The sequence below is a fragment of the Schistocerca americana genome, chromosome 4 (assembly GCF_021461395.2).
Source record: "Schistocerca americana isolate TAMUIC-IGC-003095 chromosome 4, iqSchAmer2.1, whole genome shotgun sequence".
NCBI classification, from domain to species: Eukaryota; Metazoa; Arthropoda; class Insecta; order Orthoptera; family Acrididae; genus Schistocerca; species Schistocerca americana.
Genome location: NC_060122.1, coordinates 827356332 through 827378564, shown reverse-complemented (window position 1 = coordinate 827378564; position 22233 = coordinate 827356332). Strand labels below are relative to the sequence as shown.

Sequence of the window (22233 nt, the reverse complement as noted above, 5' to 3'; positions counted from 1 at the left end):
TTACAAAGAAATTGATGCATTTTTTTCCCCAAAATACTTCCTCAAATTGGGGTACCATTTAATCCAATATCATACATTTGAAGGGGACCAAATTTTTACCAGACATGCATGACATGATGGTTGAGGTACTAGATTCATTTAACTCCACCTAATACATATATTACAAGGATAAAAAAATATCACATCTTACATTCAAATTTTTATAATTTTTTCCTAATAAAAATGTTATTTTTTCTATAATTTAGTTGATCCTGCAATAAAGCTTAGGTCTACTACATAAGTATGGACTATTTGCAAGTTACAGAAAAAAATTAGAGAAATGCTTTATAAGCTTCAGGAAATATTTGCACCTGAATTCTGAAAAATACAATTTTGCAGTAAATTGCGAATGATGGTACGAGTCCTATTAAACTGTGTCTCAGAATATTCCTGAAGCATAGCCTCCATCCTGCAGCATTTCTTCATCTTCAAGCTTCCTCCTGGCATTACTTTCAGCACTTCTTGCTTCTTTGGTAACTTGAAGAACGAATCTTTCAGCTTCATGCACCCGTTGTCTGTTACACGCACGCAATTGATATTCCATATTAGAGTCACATTTTATGCCTAAATTTCTCAGGGCTTCCAACCTTCCAATAACTCCATCATTGAAACATATCACTGCATCTAGTACACCAACTTTTAATGTATTTAGTCCTACAAAAACATTCTTGGGTAATCTTTCCCATATGGAATAGTTGAAACTTCCATTTGTATTCTGAGTGCCCCCATGAAGACATTTACTAGGCAACACAGAGGTCACTCAGGTCTCTAAAAATTGGTTTTATTTCATTCATAACAGGCTCAGGAAGAGAATGTTTATGAATGTATATTTGACTACTTTCTTTTGCTTTTTGGTAACCACACCTAGAATCTGCTCCTTTAGGGCAAAGTCCGTGAACAGGGTGGTCATCTGTGGACAACTTATGAAAGTAGGTGGCCCATACAGCTTTTCTCATTGCTGTATCATCATTCAGAGGTGCAGTTCATCTAAAGACCAGTCCATAATAACTCTGAAGAAGGTCTATTTCAGTTTCTGTCAATCTGCCTCGCCAGACAGAGATTTTCCATCAGATAGCAACTTTACTTTCATTGCTCTTCATAGCTTCCTCAATCTAGCACCCATCCTCTTTTGCACATGTCCACAACACTCCAGTTTTGTTACCAAGGTATCACCATAAACATTAAACTCATTAATTTTATTGAAAGCTTTAGAGTCCCCATCGCCTAGGTACTTCGTATATCTGATGTTATAAACAGAAACTGACCTCTGAAATATTTTTGGAGCTCCATCACACTCCATATCTCCACTGTATCCATCATAATTCTTAGAACACTGATGCTCAACATGTCCTTCAGTGTTGCCATGGCAGGTGTGGCAAGCACTCAACATAAACAACTTTTCCATTCTCCAGAGAAGTAGCACTAACAACACCATTCAAGGAACGATGTCATCAACGTCACCATGTCCCATCAAGTGCAACAGCAACGTCCCTGGTTCCGCTAATATTTACAGTTTCTTCTACTGCACATTTCATAGATCCATTAAACACAACCATCAAGGCACCTAAAAGTATTTTTATGTACTTGCTGAACCTACTGGGAGGAGGCGGAAGGTCCATCAAACCACAAAACGTTTGAGCAGCCTTTTTTCCTTTTCCTATTGTATCCATTGCATACACTAACTTCAAATTCAACTTCAAATTCACATCGCATGAATTATGCATAACGTTCGAAGTCATTTTCGAGGTGGATTTATTGCAGGATCTACACAGAACAACTAATTTTGACACTTAACCCTTCCTGCTACTTTGTTGTTTAGTTATTCCAAACAGCCTACACCATCACATTGTTTACATTTTGCCACTTCCTTTATCAAAGGAGATAAGATGCCCACATCAACAACAACAAATCCACTACAAACAGAGTCACTGTTAAAACAAAAATCTGAATCACCAGGCGGCATGGCACATGGGAGTTTCTTCCCTGAAGAACTGATACGTAGGTTACTTTCAACAGCGTGGCTTGCCTTGTTTGTGAACTGGTTACCACGAAATTTCCTTTTATTGAATTTCTTGATGCATGGCATAGTTTGTATTTATTATACACTACAGGATATGTACTTCCATAAATATATGTAGCACTTGGGCAACAAAACATTCAGTAACACATGAACAAACTGCTTCAGCGAAACAAAATTAAGTACTAGCAAAGATGATCATTTACAGACACTAGAAACCTGTGCTGTTACCAACATATACAATGTTTCATCATATAATCACTGGAAACAGAAAGTTCACAGCTCTTCTCGAAATAATACTGGTTTCTGTAACACAAATAAAGGGGGCATGGCAACATACATAACCATAACTTTAAAATTTGGTATATATACAAGGTGTAGAGCTTTGCTTCCGCCGTTTTTTTCCCCAACATTTGAGGCTTTAATGAAACAAATTGATTACACAGGTATCATTCAAAGTACTTTCCATCGCTGGCCACTGCTTTCTCCCATGTTTCGGGCAGTGTACGAATCCTGTGCCGAAAGAACTGTTCATCTTTTGACGTGATCCACGAATTGATCCAATTTGTAACTTCTTCATGAGATCGGAAGTGTTGATCAGCCAGGCCACGTGCCATTGATCTAAACAGGTAATAGTCAGAGGGAGCAATGTCTGGAGAATACAGCGGGAGGGGTAGGACTTCCCATTTTAATGTTTCCAAGCATGTTTTGACCTCTTTTGCAACGTGGGGTCCAGCGTTGTCATGCTGAAAAATCACTTTACCGTGCCTCTCTCTCACTGTATTGCAGCCGTTTGTCTTTTAATGCTCTGCTCAAACACATTAATTGCATTTGATAATGAGCACCTGTGATTGTTTCACTTGGTTTTAACACCTTTTAGTACACAATGCCAAACTGGTCCCACCAAATGCAGAGCATGATCTTCGAGCCGTGTATATTCGGCTTGGCCGTTGACTTAGAAGCACTGCCGGGATATTCCCATGATTTTTTGCATTTAGGGTTATCATAATGAGCCCATTTTTCGTCCCCGGTCACAATGCAATGCAGAAATCCCTTCCGTTTTTGCCTCTGAAGCAACTGCTCACAAACACATAAACACTGTTCAACATCTCTTGGATTCAGCTCACACGGGACCCAAGTTCCTTCTTTCTGAATCATGCCCATAGCCTTGAGACGTTTTGAAATGGCTTGCTGTGTCACTCCCACTAATTGTGTCAATTCTTCTCGAGTTTGACGTGAGTCTTCACTCAGCAATGTCTCCAATTCTGCATCTTCGAAAACATTCTCTCTTCCACTACTATGCCGGTCTACAACGTTAAAAAATCACCATTCTTGAAGCACTGAAACCACTCACGACACCTTCTTTCATTCATAGCGTCCTTACCATATGTACTTGAGAGCATTTGATGAGACTCGGCCACTGTTTTCTTCATATTGAAACAAAACAGTAAGACCTCCCACAAATGACAAGAATTAGGCTCGTAAACTGACATTTTCAATCAAGAACAACTTTATAATGCAGACACAAATCAACTAATGTTTGAATGAGGTTACGTTGACCAAGGTCCAAGCTAACCGCCTGACGTGTGCGATCTGTTTCTTTCAACCGCTACTTACTGTTGTCACCACCTACTGGCAAACGGCGGAAGCGAAGTTGTACACCTGGTAGGTAATTTTTCCATTTGAAACCCTGTAATGTATGTATCAATGTAATCAGGAAAGACTACAGAATTTAATAAAGTAATAAAAAAATTGGATTTTTCCACCATTTATAAGTACACTGTATCCTCAAAAGTTTTTACATAACAAATTTGGAGGCATTACTTTTTAACACGCCCTTGTATGATAGATCACCTGGAAACTGGGTTCCTTTGATCAGTCCTACCAATAGGATAGCAAAGCAAACATTCTGAACAGGCACAACACAATATACGTTTACACCAAAAAGTTCTATCTGTTATGTGGCTGTCAAACAATAGTGTCATAAGAAATGGAGCATTAGCCAATTCCACAATAATGGAAAAGCAAATTGTTTTGGACAACACGTCTACTGAACGTGACAGCTCTGCTGTCTTTAGCTTTGCATTATTTTGCTTAGTGTTTGTGTGGAATTCATGGGGAAAAGCTGTTATGTTCTTTACTTGCTCTTTCCATTACCTGATATATGTTAATGATTTGATTTTAATAATAAAATAGTGCAGAGGGTTTGGGTATGGATCTTGTGATTAAGCATTTGAATAACAGTTTTTATGTCAATGTGAGCAAAGCATAAACGTAAGTGGTATTTGCTGTTCAGGAAATGAAGATGAGTCATAGCAAAACAAAATAAAATTCTCACATACACCTATAGACCAAAGTGCTTTTTTCAGTCATATGTAATGGCTGATTTATCAATTAAACTGAATTTTAAATCTGTAAAATAAGGAAAGGCAACCACTCACCTACAGGAGATTTATGCATGGATCAGCGAAACATATAACAGAAAACAGCATTCACACTAGCTTTCGAGCACTAGCTCCTTTTCTAGCAACAGTACACTCACCCACACACACTACTACATAGACACCCAAATGCACACTCCGGTGGCCATGGGTACTTGCATGTATAAATGTGTGTACTATATCTAGAAAAACAGCTAGTGCTTGATAGTTTGAATACAATTTTCTGTTATGTGTTTTGTGCTCCAACACGGATCCACTATAGGTGAGTGGTTGCCTTTCCCTTATTTTACATAATGCCCCACCCAGGAATTTCCATTATTGTACTGAATTTTAAATTATTAGGAGTAAAGACTGAAAGAAAGTTCTTTTGGAAGTTTCGTTGTGAGGCTGTAAGACAAAAATAGAACTACTTGATCTCTAAGAGCAGAATATCATCTTCGGTTTGTTAATTAATGAACTGTATATAAGTTTCAGCAGTAACATTTGTGAAAATTCTGGTACCAGACAATGATGTGAATGAACTCAAACTCAAATGATGATAATTAGATTTAATTACCAGCTAAACATGTCTAGGACTATGCTTTCTGTGTATGAGTACAGGGGTCATTGTCCAACATTCATGAACAGCTAAACGTTGCACTGGCTCCAGCTGATAGTCTTAGGTCGTTTCCATGGGTCTCTTGGGCATCAGATGTAGCACCGTGAATTTCTTGTGAATGCTGATGCTGCCATGGCTGGCCCTAACTGTGGGTGAATAGTGGACTGGTGAGGATGTAGATCTCTAGGAATAGGTTATATATGTGTTCTTGACTTGGGAGCACCAATGTTAGGTGTATGATGAAGCTGCTTGAGGAATATCAACTAGATCGGGAAAGAAGTCAAGTGTGGAACCTGTATGCATCTGAGATGCGGAGGTGGCTTTGCTGACATCTACTGAACATACTGGGTGCAACAAGCTGCAGGCTGTGGCTCATATCAGCTTCCACGGTGCTTACTGTCTGGGTTCAAAGCCCATCCTCAACTATTTTCAGTGACTGATTAAGGGTGTTAAGGCTCCTTATCCCTACCACAGGGATAAAAGCACAGCTCACTATTTGTAGCATCATCCCCAGTGCTCTGGCAATCTGGTTTGGAGCACAGTTCAAGGCTTACACAAGAGGTTCTGCTTACTTTATGAAGGCCTTGGGTGCAGATTTCTTAACTTGCTTCGTCTGGTGAAGAACTGTGGGTACCCCATAAACAATCAGGCATGCACGACATTTCGCAAACTATTATTCATGTGTGGCATGCAGATGAGGATGTTTTATGTTAGAGAATCATTTTCCTTATACTAACCATGCAGTTACACGTGCTACAAGTAGGAGCCATGTACGGGTCACCTGTAGTTGTTAAGAAGTGAAATAAACATCATTGCAGATCACAAAAAGAAAATGGAAACATAATATTAGTCAACTGTAGAAGCGTTCAGGGCAGATCCCAAAGTTACTGACGTTCATTAAAAGTGACAAGAAACTCCAATGCCACAAATTTGTGTTGGTGACAGTACTGTCCTTAACATTCATGTGGAGAGAGAAAATACTCATATTTAAATGCATTTGTGATATTTATGATTCAGTATATTGATACAAATGTATTTCTTACTGTTTCATGTAAAGCTAATGCAAATCATGACAAGTGGTATCGTCTTTTTGATTGAATGTGGCCATTCACAGTACCAGACAAGGCAACTTTTAACCAACAGCAAATGAACATGATAGCAGAACAGACATATTATCAAGACAGCCCATGTTTTTATTGTAAAATTGCAATACAGAGTAATAAATTGCAGTTCAAGACTAATCGAAAGAAACAGGAGGAGGAGGAGAAGAAGTAGAAGAAGAAGAAAAGAAGAAGTATAAGAAAAGAGAACTAAGTGATCTTATGGTTTAAGAAAGTTTATTTATTTTACAGTGTTGAAAACTGACTTACCACAGTTTGAGATGAAGCAGAAAGGAAATGTATATAGAAGGACTGATTTAAAATTTTATAACAGCGTGATCCAAAGACAATAAATAAATTTATAGTAAAAGGTGTGTCAATTGTTTAGGGCCAGACTAGTTACAAAATATTTCAGTTAAAGAAAAAAAAATTAGTATTTCTGGGAACTCTTCAATGTGTTACATCAGTTAACACAAAAGAACAATCAACACAAAACAAAAATGCAAAATAATTCACAAGACATTTGAGACAACTTATGTCAGTGATGAATTATGTCACACTGTTGTTATTTCCTGCAGCTCGTATCATCAAAGGCCAATACGTATAGAGTCACTGAAACTTTGTACCATGCTATTAATTCAACACAAATATGTAAAGAGATAATATTAGGAAAATATGCAGGAACACAATATGCAAATATTTTGAACAGAAAGTTGGTTGAAGCCACTTCATGAACTACCTCATTGTATGCGAGATTGAGCCCTTTCGCTAAATCTAAGCACTGTTAATTTTGCATTTGGCTGGGTCTCACATGAACTAGTGTAAGGTGGCACAATATTATTCGAAACTGACTGTTTCTATGAAGAATATTGGGATGACTTTTTTACTTATAGACACAGCAATGCACAGTCCAGTCCATGAATCATGGAGAAGAATTTCATGCATGCACTGAAGGTTTATTTATTTACATAGCCATCCGTGGACATTTTAAAATGTATGGATGTTGTCAGTTTGTGTACATTCATATATTTATACAGTTTTTTGTTACATGTAGTTAAACATTGTGACATATGAGTTGTTTACAATCATTTTTGCTCCTTATCAAAATGTTACATGTGGTTAAATGTTGTGAAACACAAGTTATTTACAATCATTTTGTACTAAGGAATTCACTTATAGTGTAAAAGCAGTGTTCCTGCAGAAACAATTTAAGATTTTTCCTAAAGCAGTACATGTTATCTGTTTCTTTTACTTTCTGCGGCAGTTTATTACACAGTTTTACACCTTCATACAAGAAGCTATTTTGAGTCTTATGTTTATTCTTCATGTCTAGGTGAAGACAGTGACTTGTTCTTGTACTATCGTTACGAAAACTGCTATTTGTGCTATAATTTTCTATATTTTTCTTGATGTACACTATGGTTTTGAATATAAATTCACAAGGAACAGTTAGAACTTTTAACATTTTGAAAAGTTCTCTGCAGTGGGCCTGTTTACTGATTCTCATTATAATTCTTACTGCTCTCTTTTGCATTTTAAATACTCTTTGTAAATTCTGAGCACTGTTCCCGCAGAAAATAATACCATACCTGATTACTGAATGAACATAACTAAAGTATACTGTTCTCAAACATTCATTACTGCATGCCGATAAAAGGACTCTAAGTGCATAACATGTTGTGCATATCTTTTTCGAGAGTTCCATAGCATGTTCATTCCACTTCATTTGGCTGTCAATGTGCAACCCTAAGAATTTTGTTGTAGGTACATTATCTATGGAGATGTTATCTATTTTAAAATTTAAGGAAATCTGTTTTCTGTTCATTCTAAAGCATATTGTATTTGTTTTCGTTATGTTGAGAGTTACTTTGTTTTCCTGAGACCATTTGTGAACATCCCTCAGCACTTCAGTAGAATTTTCCAGCATTGTGCTGGTGTCTTACTTGTGATTACTATGGTGCTGTCATCACCAAACAATATCTTCTCTCCATGGCTGATATGTTGTGGGAAATCATTTATATACACCAGAAACAATACTGAGCCCAGTACACTTCCTTGAGGGACCCCAATATTGATATATATTGTGGATCAGATATATGTTTCTCAATGTACTTTGATCCACTGGAGACATGTGTGATCTCTACTGACTGTCCTCTGTTTTCTACATATGAATGAAACCATTTGAGAACCACTCCCCTTACTTATGTAACAGATTCTGGTGGTCAACTGTATCAAATGCCTTAGACAGGTCTAGGAAAAGGCTAGTTACATAGCTGTTCTCCTCTAGTGCTTCTAAAACTGTTTTTGTAAACTGTGCTATTGCAGATTCTGTACCTCTACCAGGCCTGAAACTATGCTGGTCATTGCAAACGAGGTTGAATTTATTTAGATAGCTCATAGGCCCGTTTTTCATTACTGTTTCTATCACTTTGGAAAAGCATGACAACGGGGCTATTGGTCTGTAGTTCTCAACATTTTCTATGTCACCTTTCTTGTGAACTTGTAAAATTTTGGCATGCTTCAGATAGTTAGGGAAGGAACCAGTTTTGAAGGATTCATTTATGATTTCTATTAGTGGAGCTTTGATACCATTTATGCATTTTTTCAGCACACACATTGGGATTTCATCTAAACCTGCTGAGTTTTTGTTCTTTGATTGCCTTTCAACATTGCATACTTCCTCCTCAGTAGTTGCTGATAGACCCACTATGTATGTATGATGATGGAAGGATGTTTCGTCAGTGTAGAAAACAAATCAACAATACCATCTGAAATTTCACGTTTAAAATGCCAAAATTATTTATAGTAATGTAGTCAGTTTTGTGTCAATGAGTGTTGATGGGCAAATACTTTAGCTAGCATCTGTTACTTATCTTGCTTCCTGAAATTCTTTGATAGCACTGTTTTGGTAGGAATGAAAATATCTGCAAATGTATGTTTCCCCGACCTCGTGTATTGACAATAATCTTAAAAGAGTTGTTGAACATTAAAATTTTTAATAACATGCTTACGCAAAAGCAGTATTACTACACAACTATTTCTATGCATGTTACTTAATGAAGGTTATTATATTCTTTGACTCCTTTACTGTCTACTGCAATATTCTGAACTTTAGACAAATCTTTATCTTAACAAACTTCCAGAAACTCTTCAGACACCTTATGAACTACACCCTTTGAACATTTAGAAATCCATAACAAAATATAGGATTTTTGGGAGTTGCATGTGAAGGGATATCTTCTTAACTGACTGCATTCCATTGCTTTCCAGGTATGGTGTAGTGATTTGATTTCTAACTGGGCTAAGGGAGTGCACTGATAATGATTTAGACAATATCCGAGTCCCATTATTTACTTCGTAATTCGATGAGTGAAGGAGGCGGCACCCTGTTTAATGGTATTCTCTTCTTTTTTCATTAGAAGAACATTGTTTTGCAAGCTGAATGTATTTACTATGATTAACCTTGCATGAAATTTCCTAATTAGGACTTATCTTCTGGGTTTCATTCAATGCTTGATAGCCAATAGTCACAATGAGTGCTATTATTTTGTTGAGCATAGATCATTAGGATCCCTTAAGCAGAATTAAGTTCACAATGGTTGGAGGAACAATACAACACAACAGGACTGATAGGTGCCACAAAGGCTGCACACTTTGAAGGATAAGGCAATGAGCTACACTCAATAGCCTGCTTCGACAAACAAAATGACACCAGAAGGTCACAAATATTTTACACACAAAAATTACTTTAGCTCCAACTGGTTTTAAGCCTATGACCCTACATATGGCAGCATCCATTTGATGTACACCCACAGCAATGTGTTGTTTTTATATAAACACATGGGTCTTCTTTGTTATTTTCCATCACTGAACTTTTGAGTTAAAATGTTCAACTGAAAATTTCACTGACAAAAAGTAGTGTTTGCTATGGTTAAAAAATACTCGCTATATTTTTAACCATAAAAATAATCAATTATTGACAATAATGGATAGATAAAAAATCTACTCATCAAGTGGCAGCAGGAGAAAACACACACACAAGTTTAACTTCTACAAGCTTTTGGAGCCAGTGGTTCCTTCTTCTGGCAACTGGCAGAAGAGTTGAAGAGGAAAGAAGAGGGGTGAAAGAAAATGACTGGAGAAGTTTAGAGAAAGGAGTACAGCTCAGATAACTCACCCACAACCCTGGGTTAGGGGAGACTTATCAGACGGGATGAGAAGGAAAGACTGATTGTTGGGGACTGCACTGGACAGTATTTGAAAACCTTAGAGCTTAAAGGCGGAATACAGGGTTAATATGCAAGACAGATATTAGTATTAAAACACTGTGCACAAGTTAATAAGAATGGAAAAACTAAGTGCATTATATGTAACAGAAGTGGGAGGGGGTGGTGAAAAATAGGCAGGTCAGAAAATGAAAGATGTAGAAAAATGTGAAGCGAAGAAAGGAGTAGTTACTGTGAAGAAACGCTAACATGGAAGGAACTAATGTAAATTAAAGCCAGGTGGGTGGCGAGAACCAAGGGCATGTTGTAGCACTAATTCCCACTTGCGGAGTTCTGAGAAACTAATGGCCGGGGGAAGAATCCAGATGGCACGTGTTGTGAAACAGGCACCGAGGTCATGACTGTCATGTTGTAGAGCACGCTCTGAAACACAATATTGTGTGTTGCGGGTGCACACCCTCTGCCTGTGCCCATTCATCCTTGCTGATAACTGGGCGGTAGTCATGCCAATGTAAAAGGTCGAATGGTGTTTACATTACAGCTGGTATATGACACCCATTTCACAGGTGGCTCTCCCTTTGACAGTATATGTTTTGTCAGTTATAGGGCTAGTATAGGTTCATAGGGCAAGTCTTGCATCATGGATGGTCAAAGGGGCAGGAGCCATAGGGTAAGGAGATGGGTGCACAAGAGGCATAGAAGTTGACAAGTATATTGCAGAGATTAGGAGGACGACAAAAAGTTATTCTAGGTGTGGTGGGCAAAATCTCAGACAGAATGGCTCTCACCTGAGGGCATGGTTTTAGGAAGCCACGACCTTGTCGAAGTAGCTGATTAATACATTCAATACCAGGATAATACTGCGTGACAAGTGGTGTGCTCTTGATTTTAGGAGGGATCATTAGTTTCAGGATCAGTTGTGATGGTGCAGGAAACCTGGTTTTGAACTAGCCTGTTGGGATAATTACATCCAGTGAAGGCTGATGTGAGAGTGTTGGTGTATCGCTGTAAGGAGTCTGCATCTGTACAAATATGTTTGCCCCAAATGCTAAGACTGTATGGGAGGGAACGTTTGACATGGAAAGGATGGCAGCTGTCAAAATGTAAGTACTGTTGTTTGTTAGTGGGTTTAATGAGGATGGAAGTGTAGTTGGTCTTTGGTGCTTATATCACCACATGTGCCATCTGGATTCTTCCCCCAGACACCAGTTTCTCAGAACTCCGCAGGTGGGAATTAGTGCTACAACATGTCCTCGGTTCTTGCCACTCACCTGGCCTTAATTTACATTAAATTCCTTCCTTTTCAGCATTTCTTCACAGTAACTACTCCTTTCTTCACTTTATTTTTGTTTTCTACATCTTTCACTTTCGGACCTGCTTATTAACTCATGCAGTATGTTTTATTAATAATCTCTGCTTTGCATATTATCCTGTCTTGCACCTTTAACCTCTCGAGTTTTCAAATCTCATCTGGTGCAGTCCCCAACAATCAGTCTTTCCTTCTCATCCCATCCGGTACGTCTCCCCTGACCCGGGGCTCTGGGGAGTTTTCTGAATTGTACCCCCTTTCCTTAAACCTATCCAGTCCCTTTTCTTCAACCCCCTTCCTTCTCCTTCAACTCTCCTGCCAGAAGTCAGAACCACTAGCTCTGAAAGCTTGTAAAAGTTAAACCTTTCTGTGTGTTTGTGTTCTCCTTCCACTGCTTGGTGGACAGATTTTTTTATCTACCCATTTACATTATATAGTCATTATATTTTTTGATACAGAATGGCCTTTAAACATTTTAATCATATAAATAGTCTGTTATAAATAAAATGATTGGTATTAGATGCTTCACAAACAAAATAAACATAAAGTGTTAACTTACAGATTCAACCAAAGTGTGTCCATCAATATGGAGGGCTGGAACTTGCTCCATTGGGTTTATTTCACGATATTCATTGCAATGTTGTTCACCTCCAGCTTTTATCAGACTTACTGGTTTAATATCATATGGTATTTCTTTCAGATTTAATGCTGCAGTGATGAAGTACAAATTATATTACATTCACAATCTGTACATCAAGTTTGTTTTTGTATCATAATATGCAAGATATAATAAAACTAAATTTACAGCTCATACTTGATATTGCATGCGTAAGTGTGGTAACTTTGAATCTTGGGATCTCAGTCAACGATGATGATATCGAAAGAAGTTTCAAGTTCACTGAGAATCTCACCTTAAGAAGATATGGCAAAAATTTTGATGATCTGCCATGAATAGAAATCATAAAAATGGCCATCTCCACAACTGGTACTTTCAGTGTCCAAAAATCATGATTTTTTGGAATTTTCTCAGGAATCGCCCATTAACGCTGTCTAAGGTCCACCCAATGCAAAATAGCCAACCCATTTGCTAAGTTTGCCTGGAGGAAGTGTGTAATTTTTAAATTTTGATCCTGTACTGTCGGATAGCTACAGTATGCTCATTTTTCTGATAGGTATAAAAATGGTCACTAGGCCATGAACTATCCGAAAAGCTTGACCCCTCATCGCTGTGATTAACTGAAACCAAGATATGAACCCTCAGAAAAACCACATTTTCGCACATGGCTATTTGTAACATATTGGTACCACACACTGTCATGCACAGACCAATCAAATTTGAACTATGTAGTGGTAATACGGGTCACAACAACACAAACTAATCTTAAACATTACTAACAGTGTAGAAACAAAGCTGTTGGATTTCTCTGTGGTGTCAAACCCATAGTCATGTTAACACTTGGTTCCCAAAATGGCTGCTGATATCATTACAAGTGAACACATACATATTAATATTATCAGCTAAAACACTAAAACCAAGTTTAAAATGTTATCAACATAACCATGTAGGATAGCATTACGTGGGGGGGGGGGGGGGGGGGGGGGAACTGCATTGCATGTTAGTATGAGGGTAGCCGATACCCAACTTACAAATTTCACAGCCCTTTCTACTACCATTAAAAGCCAAACTTAGGCAGACATTGAGCAAAGTGGCATCATCTTCATCAGGAAAGTTATTTGTCTTCACAGAAAACAAAAATTCTGTTGAACCTACATACAATTAGTATTAAAACTCAGGATGAAAATTATTTTTCAATAATTTAACGTTCACATCATTAAGTAATCTGCAACAAATTTAAGATTTAAAAATAAAAAAATCATTATCTACGCCAAAGTCCATGCATATTGAATAACCATAAAATGTACTGGAACTTCAAAAACTATATTATATTTGCATTCACAGATGTAGCCTAGTATCTTCTTCAAACATCCTAATGAGTTACTGCAAGTGGCTGAAGCTAAAATGCAGTGCAGCAGATAAAAATGCAAACAAAATTAATTAATATAAGAACATGAAAAAATATAACTTGCGTTTCACACAAAGATTGTTTTAGGGTCTCCAGTGTTTTACAAAGCATAGTCCTATGGGAAGAGCTATGCCCTTGTGATTCTCTGACGTTTTAAACTGACTTATCCAACAAATTAGATATATTTCATTTAGGGACTAGGTTTATATAAAGTAATAGCATGCAGTAGCTGTAGTCATACACAAAGATTATCGTTCTAGAACATAGTGTTATGTCGATCCAGTGGTAAATAAATAAAACAATTCCATGTAAATATCGAATATTCGAGGGGGGGGGGGGGGGGAGAAACTATTTGCTTACCTATTCGAACTCTCCAGGAACAAGAGCTCCTCCAGTACGAATATAAAACGGGCTGAAAAAAAGATGTCAAGCATCACGTTAATGGATTATGTGAAATACACATTTATATGCTATGCAAGTCCTAGCGCCTACACCAGTAAAAGGAGTTACTATCTTACAGTTCATCTAGGCAGTTAACATTTATTTTTGGCTAATTTACACTGATTAGTTGGGTGTGTGGTACAGATTCTGCTTTTTCGTCACGATAAAATTAGCTATTTGTTAAATGTGATGGTTTTAAACTGCATTTTAAATCAGTTGCGCTTTACGTTTCAAGGTGGTAGTTTTACTTTTGAATGACTGAGGGCTTGTTTAATGTTATTAGGCGATTGAACAAGACTCGAAATCATCCAACTCGGCTTGGCAAATTTCCTTATGGAGATTCAAATTTCCGCTCATTTACTGTGATTTGTTTGTGGAAACCGAGTGAAGAACTGTATAAAAACTCATTAAGATCCAGATCAGTTCATAATGGCGGTGATTACGGAACCCAGGCCGAAATCAAGCACTTTATATAATTCGTTATAGCTCATGTTTACTGGATGATACTTCGCACCTATCATTGTAGGCACCTAATTTATTGCTCTAAAACTGCCGTGAATGTAAAAATAAATCACTTTCCTTCCGAATCAGCAAAGCTTATAGGCTACGGATGACTTTTCTATTGATACCTTTCCAATGACAGACATTTTGCGTGTTTTTCCTTTCTGCAGGTACGAATAGAATGTTTAATCACTTAGTTTTTTAATACTTATTTATCACCACTACTTGTTAATTCAAAGATAAAACAAGTACAACCGAGTTTGATTCAAGCGCTACGCGCGGCAGATTGCCGAAGCGCAATGTTGCCAAAACAATGGAAGCGTCAGCCGTCAGGTACTGAGAGGCTAGTCAAGGTGGAGTATTGTGCTAAATCCGCCATATAGTAGGACAGGAATACCACTTGAATAAATATTTTTTGCATTTTGTTTTGAGTTACAGAGAACTGTGAATGATGACATAGCGGGCTGAGATTCGCAGTATGCTACTTGGTCACTTTATAGAATGGGTCAATCTTTGCAAGCATCTAAAAATGAAGAGTTGGAGTGTTGAACATTCCTGTGGGGGAATACGAGCAGTCACTTAAAAAACTTAGAGTAAAGATAATTATTGATACTAATAAAATATGAATGAATGACCTATTGCTAATCCCCATATTGGGAATTCAAGCGATGCCTAAAACGTGGCAGTCGGCTGAAACACCTTACAAATATACCGTTATCCTGTGTTGACAGCTTTCTGTTGTGGCGTATTTTGAGTCTACAATTCTGAAATGTACATATAGGCGAAGAAGTTCGTTGTAAGAGGAAGAGAAATGCGCGGGGAGCATAAGACCGTAGACACAGGATATTCGAAGTAAGAACAGAAATTTAAAAAAATGTCTTATACCGTATATTTAGATTTACTAATTTGCCTTATTACATGGCAGTGCTTATGATGATGCGAAACGTAACTTACATGTGTAAAGCTTAAAGTCATAAACACTCACGTCAGGTGTTAGCGAATTATTTTGTAATTTGATAAGTTTCCTATACTCATTTTAGGATGTGTGTGTTCTGTGTGTAAATTTTATTTCCGAAAGAACTTAATAGTTTCTCCGCCACAAAATATCAAATAAAAATAGAGAAAAAGAACCATTGTCAATTTTGGTGTTCAGAATTAAGTCGTCAATATTTTGCATGCACAAATTGAGATCGCTATAGAGACCATAGTGCCAACTCTCATCTTTTTTTAGTTTGATAATAGGAACTCAGTACAAGAAGTGTTGATTTTTGATTCGCTTGAGTATGATACACTTTCAGCTAATTTAAGAAACGAAGTAGTGGCATTATTGCATAGACATTCTCACTATTGAAACAGAGAAGAGTTTGTTCTATTCTTGTGTGTGAACCTGTTTTAGGCCAGGTAATACAAAACTGAAACAGGGCATCTGAAGTTTGTGATAAAACTTAAGTGGAACTGAAATTAATAGCACAGTTTATCATGGGAGAGATCCTCCATGTTACACAGTCACTGTAAAGAAGCTTTTAAAGAAACAGAGACTACTGCGTAATAGGTATAAAACAAAGCATAGCAACCTGCTTCACTGCTGACATGATTCCCCAAATTTTTGGAGAAGATGATGTGTTCTTGAATAGTATATCATCATTTAAGACTGATTATGCCTTTCAGTGTTCATTCTGGAGCATAGTCCCCCTTATAAAATTCCTCCATGATCCCCTATTCAGTGCTAAGGGGATCATGGAGGAATTTTATAAGGGGGACTATGCTCCAGACTATAGTATCTAACCTCATTAATTATAGTAAATAGTATTAAGTATAGCAAATCACAGTTTGGGTTTCAGAAGGGTTGCTCTACAGAGAATGTCATTTACACATTCACTCACCAGATTTTACAAGCATTATATAATTAAACAGCACTGGTTGGTATTTTTTGTGCCCTATCTAAGGCATTTGACTCCATGAATCAAAGTATTTACCTAGACAAGTTGATGCTTCATGAGACTGATGCTATAGCCAACCAATGGATAATGCTATACATAACCAGAAGAATGCAGAAAATTGTATTTAGTAATTCAAGCAAAATAATCTATGGACATAATTCTGACTGCGGAGAAATCACGTGGAATTCCCCAAGGTTCAATCTTAGGTTACTGCTGTTCCTCATATATGTAAAAATTCTTCCGTCTAATATACAACAAGCAGAATTAGTTCTTTTTTCAGGTGACATGAATATTGTAATCAGTCCAAGTGTACAAACACAAAACAGAAGAAATGGTAAATAAAGTTGTGAAAAGTATCATTGATTGGTTTTCTATAGGTGGTCTCGCCCTGAATTTTACAGACACGACATGTTCAGTTCCGCATATCTTGAGCTACTACAATGAGAAGTGTAACACATGGTGAGAAACTAATAAATAGGGCGGAAACTTTAAAATGCTTAGGGGTCCATATTGATGAGAATTTAATTTGGAGAAAAAACATTTTCGAACTGCCAAAACAGAGTAGTTGAGCCACGTTTGTGCTTAGAATCATTGCAAATCTTGGGGAGAGAGAAATCGGCAAGTTGACATATTTTGCATATTTACACTCAGTAATGCCATATGGAGTAACATTCTGGGGTAACTTATCTGTAAGAAAGTAAATCTTCATTGCGCAAAAAACATGATGTAAGAATAATATGTGGTGCTCACCCACGGTCATCTTGTAGACATCTGTACAAGGAGTGGGGCATTCTGACTATTGCTTCACAATATATTTATTTCCTCATGGAGTTTGTTGTAAATAATCCGTTACAGTTCCAGAAGGGAAAACAATGTTCAATACTCCACATTACGGTTGTTTGTAGCCCAGAAATGGGTGCAGTGCTGCAGAAAACATTTTTGATCATTTACCCGGTGATATAAAATGTTTAACAGACAGCAAAGTAAAATTTGATAGCAAACTGAGTGAGTTTCTCCTCGACAACACCTCCTGTTTCATAGAATAATTTCTATTAGTGTAACATATAAAAGATAGTGGGTAGGAATTACTAACTCTCAAAAAAAAAAAATCCCTTAGATGATGTTCAGAATGTGACCAAATGTACAAATTAATGTGGATTGTGAATGTAAAATGACACAGTCCACATCATTACCATAGGGCTATAGGTACAGAGATGCTAAATGAAATGCCTTTGGCAGTCGAGAGCAGTGTGTGAAGCCATAGATCTATAGGTACAGAGATGCTAAATGAAATGCATTTGGCAGTCAAGAGAGCAGTGTGTGAACTCTTCAGTGACTGCTGCAGCAGAATACTGTCAAATGATCTTTCACAAAACCCAACACGGGACAGGACACTAACTTTCACTTATGAAGGCTGTTAGTGGCACAAAAATTGGTGTTCTGTCACTCATGGTTGAAACTGGGACTCAAGTTGAGAGTAGCAAAGCAAAAGCAGAAATGCTTAACACTCTATTCAGATGTTCGTTCACAAAGGAAAACCCAGGAGTATTGCCTTAATTGGTCTCCACATCAAGAACAGTTTTGTGTATTGTAGGACACCAGTGATATGCTTGATGCACACGGCGGTGAGGCACCTTGCCAACTGAATGCAGTCTTTCCAGATGAGTCAAATAGATGTTAGTGTCAGTGACATTGAGAAACAAGTGAAATTGTTAAAATTGGACAGAGCCTCTGAGCCCAATGGAATTCCTTGCAGATTATATATTCAATTTGCAGCTGAGTTAGTCCCTCTGTTAACTATAATCCATCATAGACTCTTCGAAAGGGGGGGGGGGGGGGGAGTGCCCAGTAGTTGGAAGAAAGCACAAGTCACACCTGTTTACTAGGTGGGTAGCAAAAGTGATCCACGAAATTACTACCTGATATCCTTGTCATCCATTCATTGTAGAATCTTAGAACATATTCTGAGCTCAAACATAATGAGGTATCTCGAACAGAACGACCTCCTCCATGCCAACTGAAATAGATTTTGAAAACATAGATTATGTGAAACCCAACTCGCACTTTTCTCACATGACATTCTGAAAGCCATGGATCAAGGCAGTAAAGAAGATGCAGTATTTCTTGATTTCCGTAAAGCATTTTCCTCTGTACCCCACATATGCCTATTGTCAAAAGTATGATCATATGAGGTATCAGAGGAAATATGTGACTGGATGAGGATTCCTTGGTAGGGAGGACGCTAAGTCTTACATTAATGTAATGTTAGTGTAGTGTATATCAATGTAATATTAATAGTAACATCAAGACCTTCTGCAGATGATGCATTTATCTACAACGAAGTACAGTTTGAACAAATCTGTACAAACATTCAGTCCGACCTTGATAAGATTTCAGGTTGCATTAAATGTTCAAAAATGTGAAATTGTGCACCTCACAAAATGAAAAAACAAAGTATCCCATGGATGTAATATTAGTGAGTCACAGGTGGAATCTGTAAACCCAAGTACTTGGATGTAACACTTAGTAGGGACATGAGGTGGACCCGTCACATAGGCTCAGTATTGGGTAAAGCAGGTAGCAGACTTTGCTTTATTTGTACAATACTGGGGAAGTTCAAGCTGTCCCGAGAAAGTCTACTGACCAAGTTTTGACAACTGGCTTTAAATGGTGACTCTTGGAGTATACTACAACCCCATATATATCACTTCCATAGCATTAGTGAGGATAATATAAGATTTATTATAGCACACATAGAGGCTTTTAAACAATCACATTTCCCACACTCGATACATGAGTGGAATGAGAAAAAGTCCTAATAACTGATACAGTGGGCTATACTCTCTGCTGTGCACTTCATAGTGGTTCAGGGTGTAGATGTGGAAATGAGCAACATATGACACTCTTATTAAAGTTAAATAAAGTCATGATATACACATCGCACATTTCTTTCTGTAGCTAATGTGCTGGCACTTTTCAAAGAAAAGGACTTAATCTTTTTTCCTCTTTTTGTGGAGTTAACAACTGTGTGTAACACAATAGGGGGGGAGGGGGGGGGGGGGGGGGGGGAAATGCAGTGTCCTGAGTCAGTCTTTGAGTAAGGAGATACATTCCGTATATGCTGTTCCCAACATGCAACCAGTAGTACTGCTCTCTATTAAGATCAGAACTGTGTAACCTACCAAAAAAGGATGAAACATACACTTTATTTAAAACAAAAGGATGATGATGGCTAAGTCAGCATTTGCTCTTGCAAATGAGGAACTGCTACTTAATGCACATAACACATGACTTCGTTATCAAACGTGCAAATGTAGATCAAGCTAAGCTAAGGTAACTAGGATAAAGTTTCCTCAATCCAAAAAGTTCCTATCAGAAATGAAGAAAAGATAGAAAGAAGCAGAAATTATAACTTCAGCACAGATATATGTCTCTCAAATAATGAAAGATGCAGCAGAGAAGCCAAGAAAACTTTTTAGAGTTTCTAAAGCAAGTACATTTAAATCAACTGCAGAGGAGCTACTGTGTAAGAAATTTTATTTCGAAAACTGGGGAAGTCGCAGTCTACTTGTGATTTGAGAGGGTGAATTTGTGAAAACATTAACTGTAGGTTAAGGAGTTAGTATCAACAAATTGAAACTGAGTAATAATTTTACATTGGAACAACTGTACATTTTTCTCATCTAGTTATGTTGATACCATTAGACTCATGTGAAATACTTTTACTACCACTGCAGTATATGTACAGAGCCCAAACACACCATACCTGTCTCCCCCTCCCCTTTTCTGGAAGCATTAATAAATCACATAAACATTACTTTTCATTGAGTTATTATTTAGGGAATATGTTTTTGTAGCCACAGGTGTAATGCATTATGGCATGTTTTATGTCATAATTTTCCTGCTTGAACAGTGCTGCAAATTGTGTTTTGGGTAGCAGCTGTTGCAACTCATCATTTCAAAGATTTGTAAAGACATCAGCTATCGTAAAGATTCATGTTTATTTGACAATACTGCAAAATGGCTGGAAGAAATCAAGAGTTGCATTATGAAGAATTATTACTATTTCAGATAACTTACAGAGACCAGAGTTTGCAGGAGAGGCAGCAAATTTTTTTAACTTCGTTTCTCGTAAGTTCAGTGTTACAGAGACTGGACAAAAGTGCGTATACGATCCAGCTAGATCATATACATGGAAAAGCAGTTTCTTGTTATGCCCTCCATATGAAAAATATTTATCTTCTTGCTGTGCCAAATTAAAATAAAAACAAGACCTTTCAGTGATAGTGTCCATTGTTTTCTTGATATATGGGCACTATGGAGAAAGATTTTGATAAGTACACACATCAAAAAAAGTTTTGCATCACCTCGGTTCCCAGAGTTCCGGAACCTGTACAGAAAATTGGAATAGAGATCAACATAAACATCATTTCTGCCCTTTCTATTGCTCATGAAAACCATACATTGCATGTTGTATCACCATACATTGAGACCTTTAGAGGTGGTGGTCAAGATTGCTGTACACACTGGTATCTCTAATACCCAGCGACATGTTCTCTTGCTTTGATGCATGCCTGTATTTGTCATGGCATACTATCCACAAGTTCATCAAGGCACTGTTGGTCCAGATTGTCCCACTCCTCAATGGCAATTCGGCGTAGGTTCCTCAGATTGGTTTTTGGGTCACGTCGTCCATAAACAGCCCTTTTCAATCTATCCCAGGCATGTTCGATAGGATTCATGTCTGGAGAACGTGCTTGACCACTCTAGTCAAGTGATGTCATTAGCCTGAAGAAAGACGTTCACAAGATGTGCACGATGGGGGCGCGAATTATCATCTATGAAGACGAATGCCTCACCAATATGCTGCCAATATGGTTGCAATATTGGTCAGAGGATGGCTGGCATTCACGTATCGTACAGCCATTACACCGCCTTCCATGACCACTAGTGGCATATGTGGTCCCCACATAATGCCACCCCAAAACAGGAGGGAACCTCCACCTTGCTCCACTCGCTGTACAGTGTCTCTAAGGCGTTCAGTCTGACTGGGTTGCCTCCAAACATGTCTCCAACGATTGTCTGATTGAAGGCATATGCGATGCTCATCGGTGAAGAGAACGTGATTCCAATCCTGAGCGGTCCATGCGGCATGTTGTTGGGCCCATGTGTACCGTGCTGCATGGTGTCGTGGTTGCAAAGATGGACCTCACCATGGACGTCGGGAGTGAAGTTGTGCATCATGCAACCTATTACACACAGTTTGAGTCATAACACGATGTCCTGTGGCTGCATGAAAAGCATTATTCAACATGGTGATGTTGCTGTCAGGGTTCCTCTGAGCCATAATCCTTTGGTAGCGGTCATCCATAGCAGTAGTAGCCCTTGGACTGCCTGAGCGAGGCATGTCATCGATAGTTCCTGTCTCTCTGTATCTCCTCCATGTCCGAAGAACATCGCTTTGGTTCACTCCGAGACACCTGGACAGTTCCCTTGTTGAGAGCCCTTCCTGGCACAAAGTAACAATGTGGGCACGATCGAACTGTGGTATTGACTGTCTAGACATGGTTGAACTACAGACAACACAAGTCGCGTAC

The 22233-nt window shown here is 38.0% G+C and overlaps 2 protein-coding genes across 6 annotated transcripts in view; one reads left to right on the top strand and one right to left on the bottom strand.

Moving 5' to 3' along the window:
* LOC124612317 (probable maleylacetoacetate isomerase 2) overlaps positions 1-14980 on the bottom strand; it is a 56443-nt gene extending 41463 nt beyond the window's left edge. Inside the window, exons 1-3 of the mRNA XM_047140447.1 lie at positions 14825-14980; positions 14115-14166; positions 12290-12438 (exon numbers count right to left, since the gene is read on the bottom strand). Coding sequence (XP_046996403.1) covers positions 12290-12438; positions 14115-14166; positions 14825-14842 — 219 coding nt within the window. The 5' untranslated portion in view covers positions 14843-14980. The remainder of the gene's footprint in view (positions 1-12289; positions 12439-14114; positions 14167-14824) is intronic.
* Positions 14974-22233, top strand: part of LOC124612316 (protein O-mannosyl-transferase 2) — a 192500-nt gene continuing 185240 nt past the window's right edge. The window contains exon 1 of one of the 5 annotated variants that reach the window (XM_047140443.1): positions 14974-15029. In XM_047140443.1, coding sequence (XP_046996399.1) covers positions 15010-15029 — 20 coding nt within the window. In that variant the 5' untranslated portion in view covers positions 14974-15009. Of the gene's footprint in view, positions 15050-15129; positions 15549-22233 lie in introns of those variants that run through there. The other 4 variants (XM_047140444.1, XM_047140445.1, XM_047140442.1 and 1 more) reach the window with 4 other exon arrangements.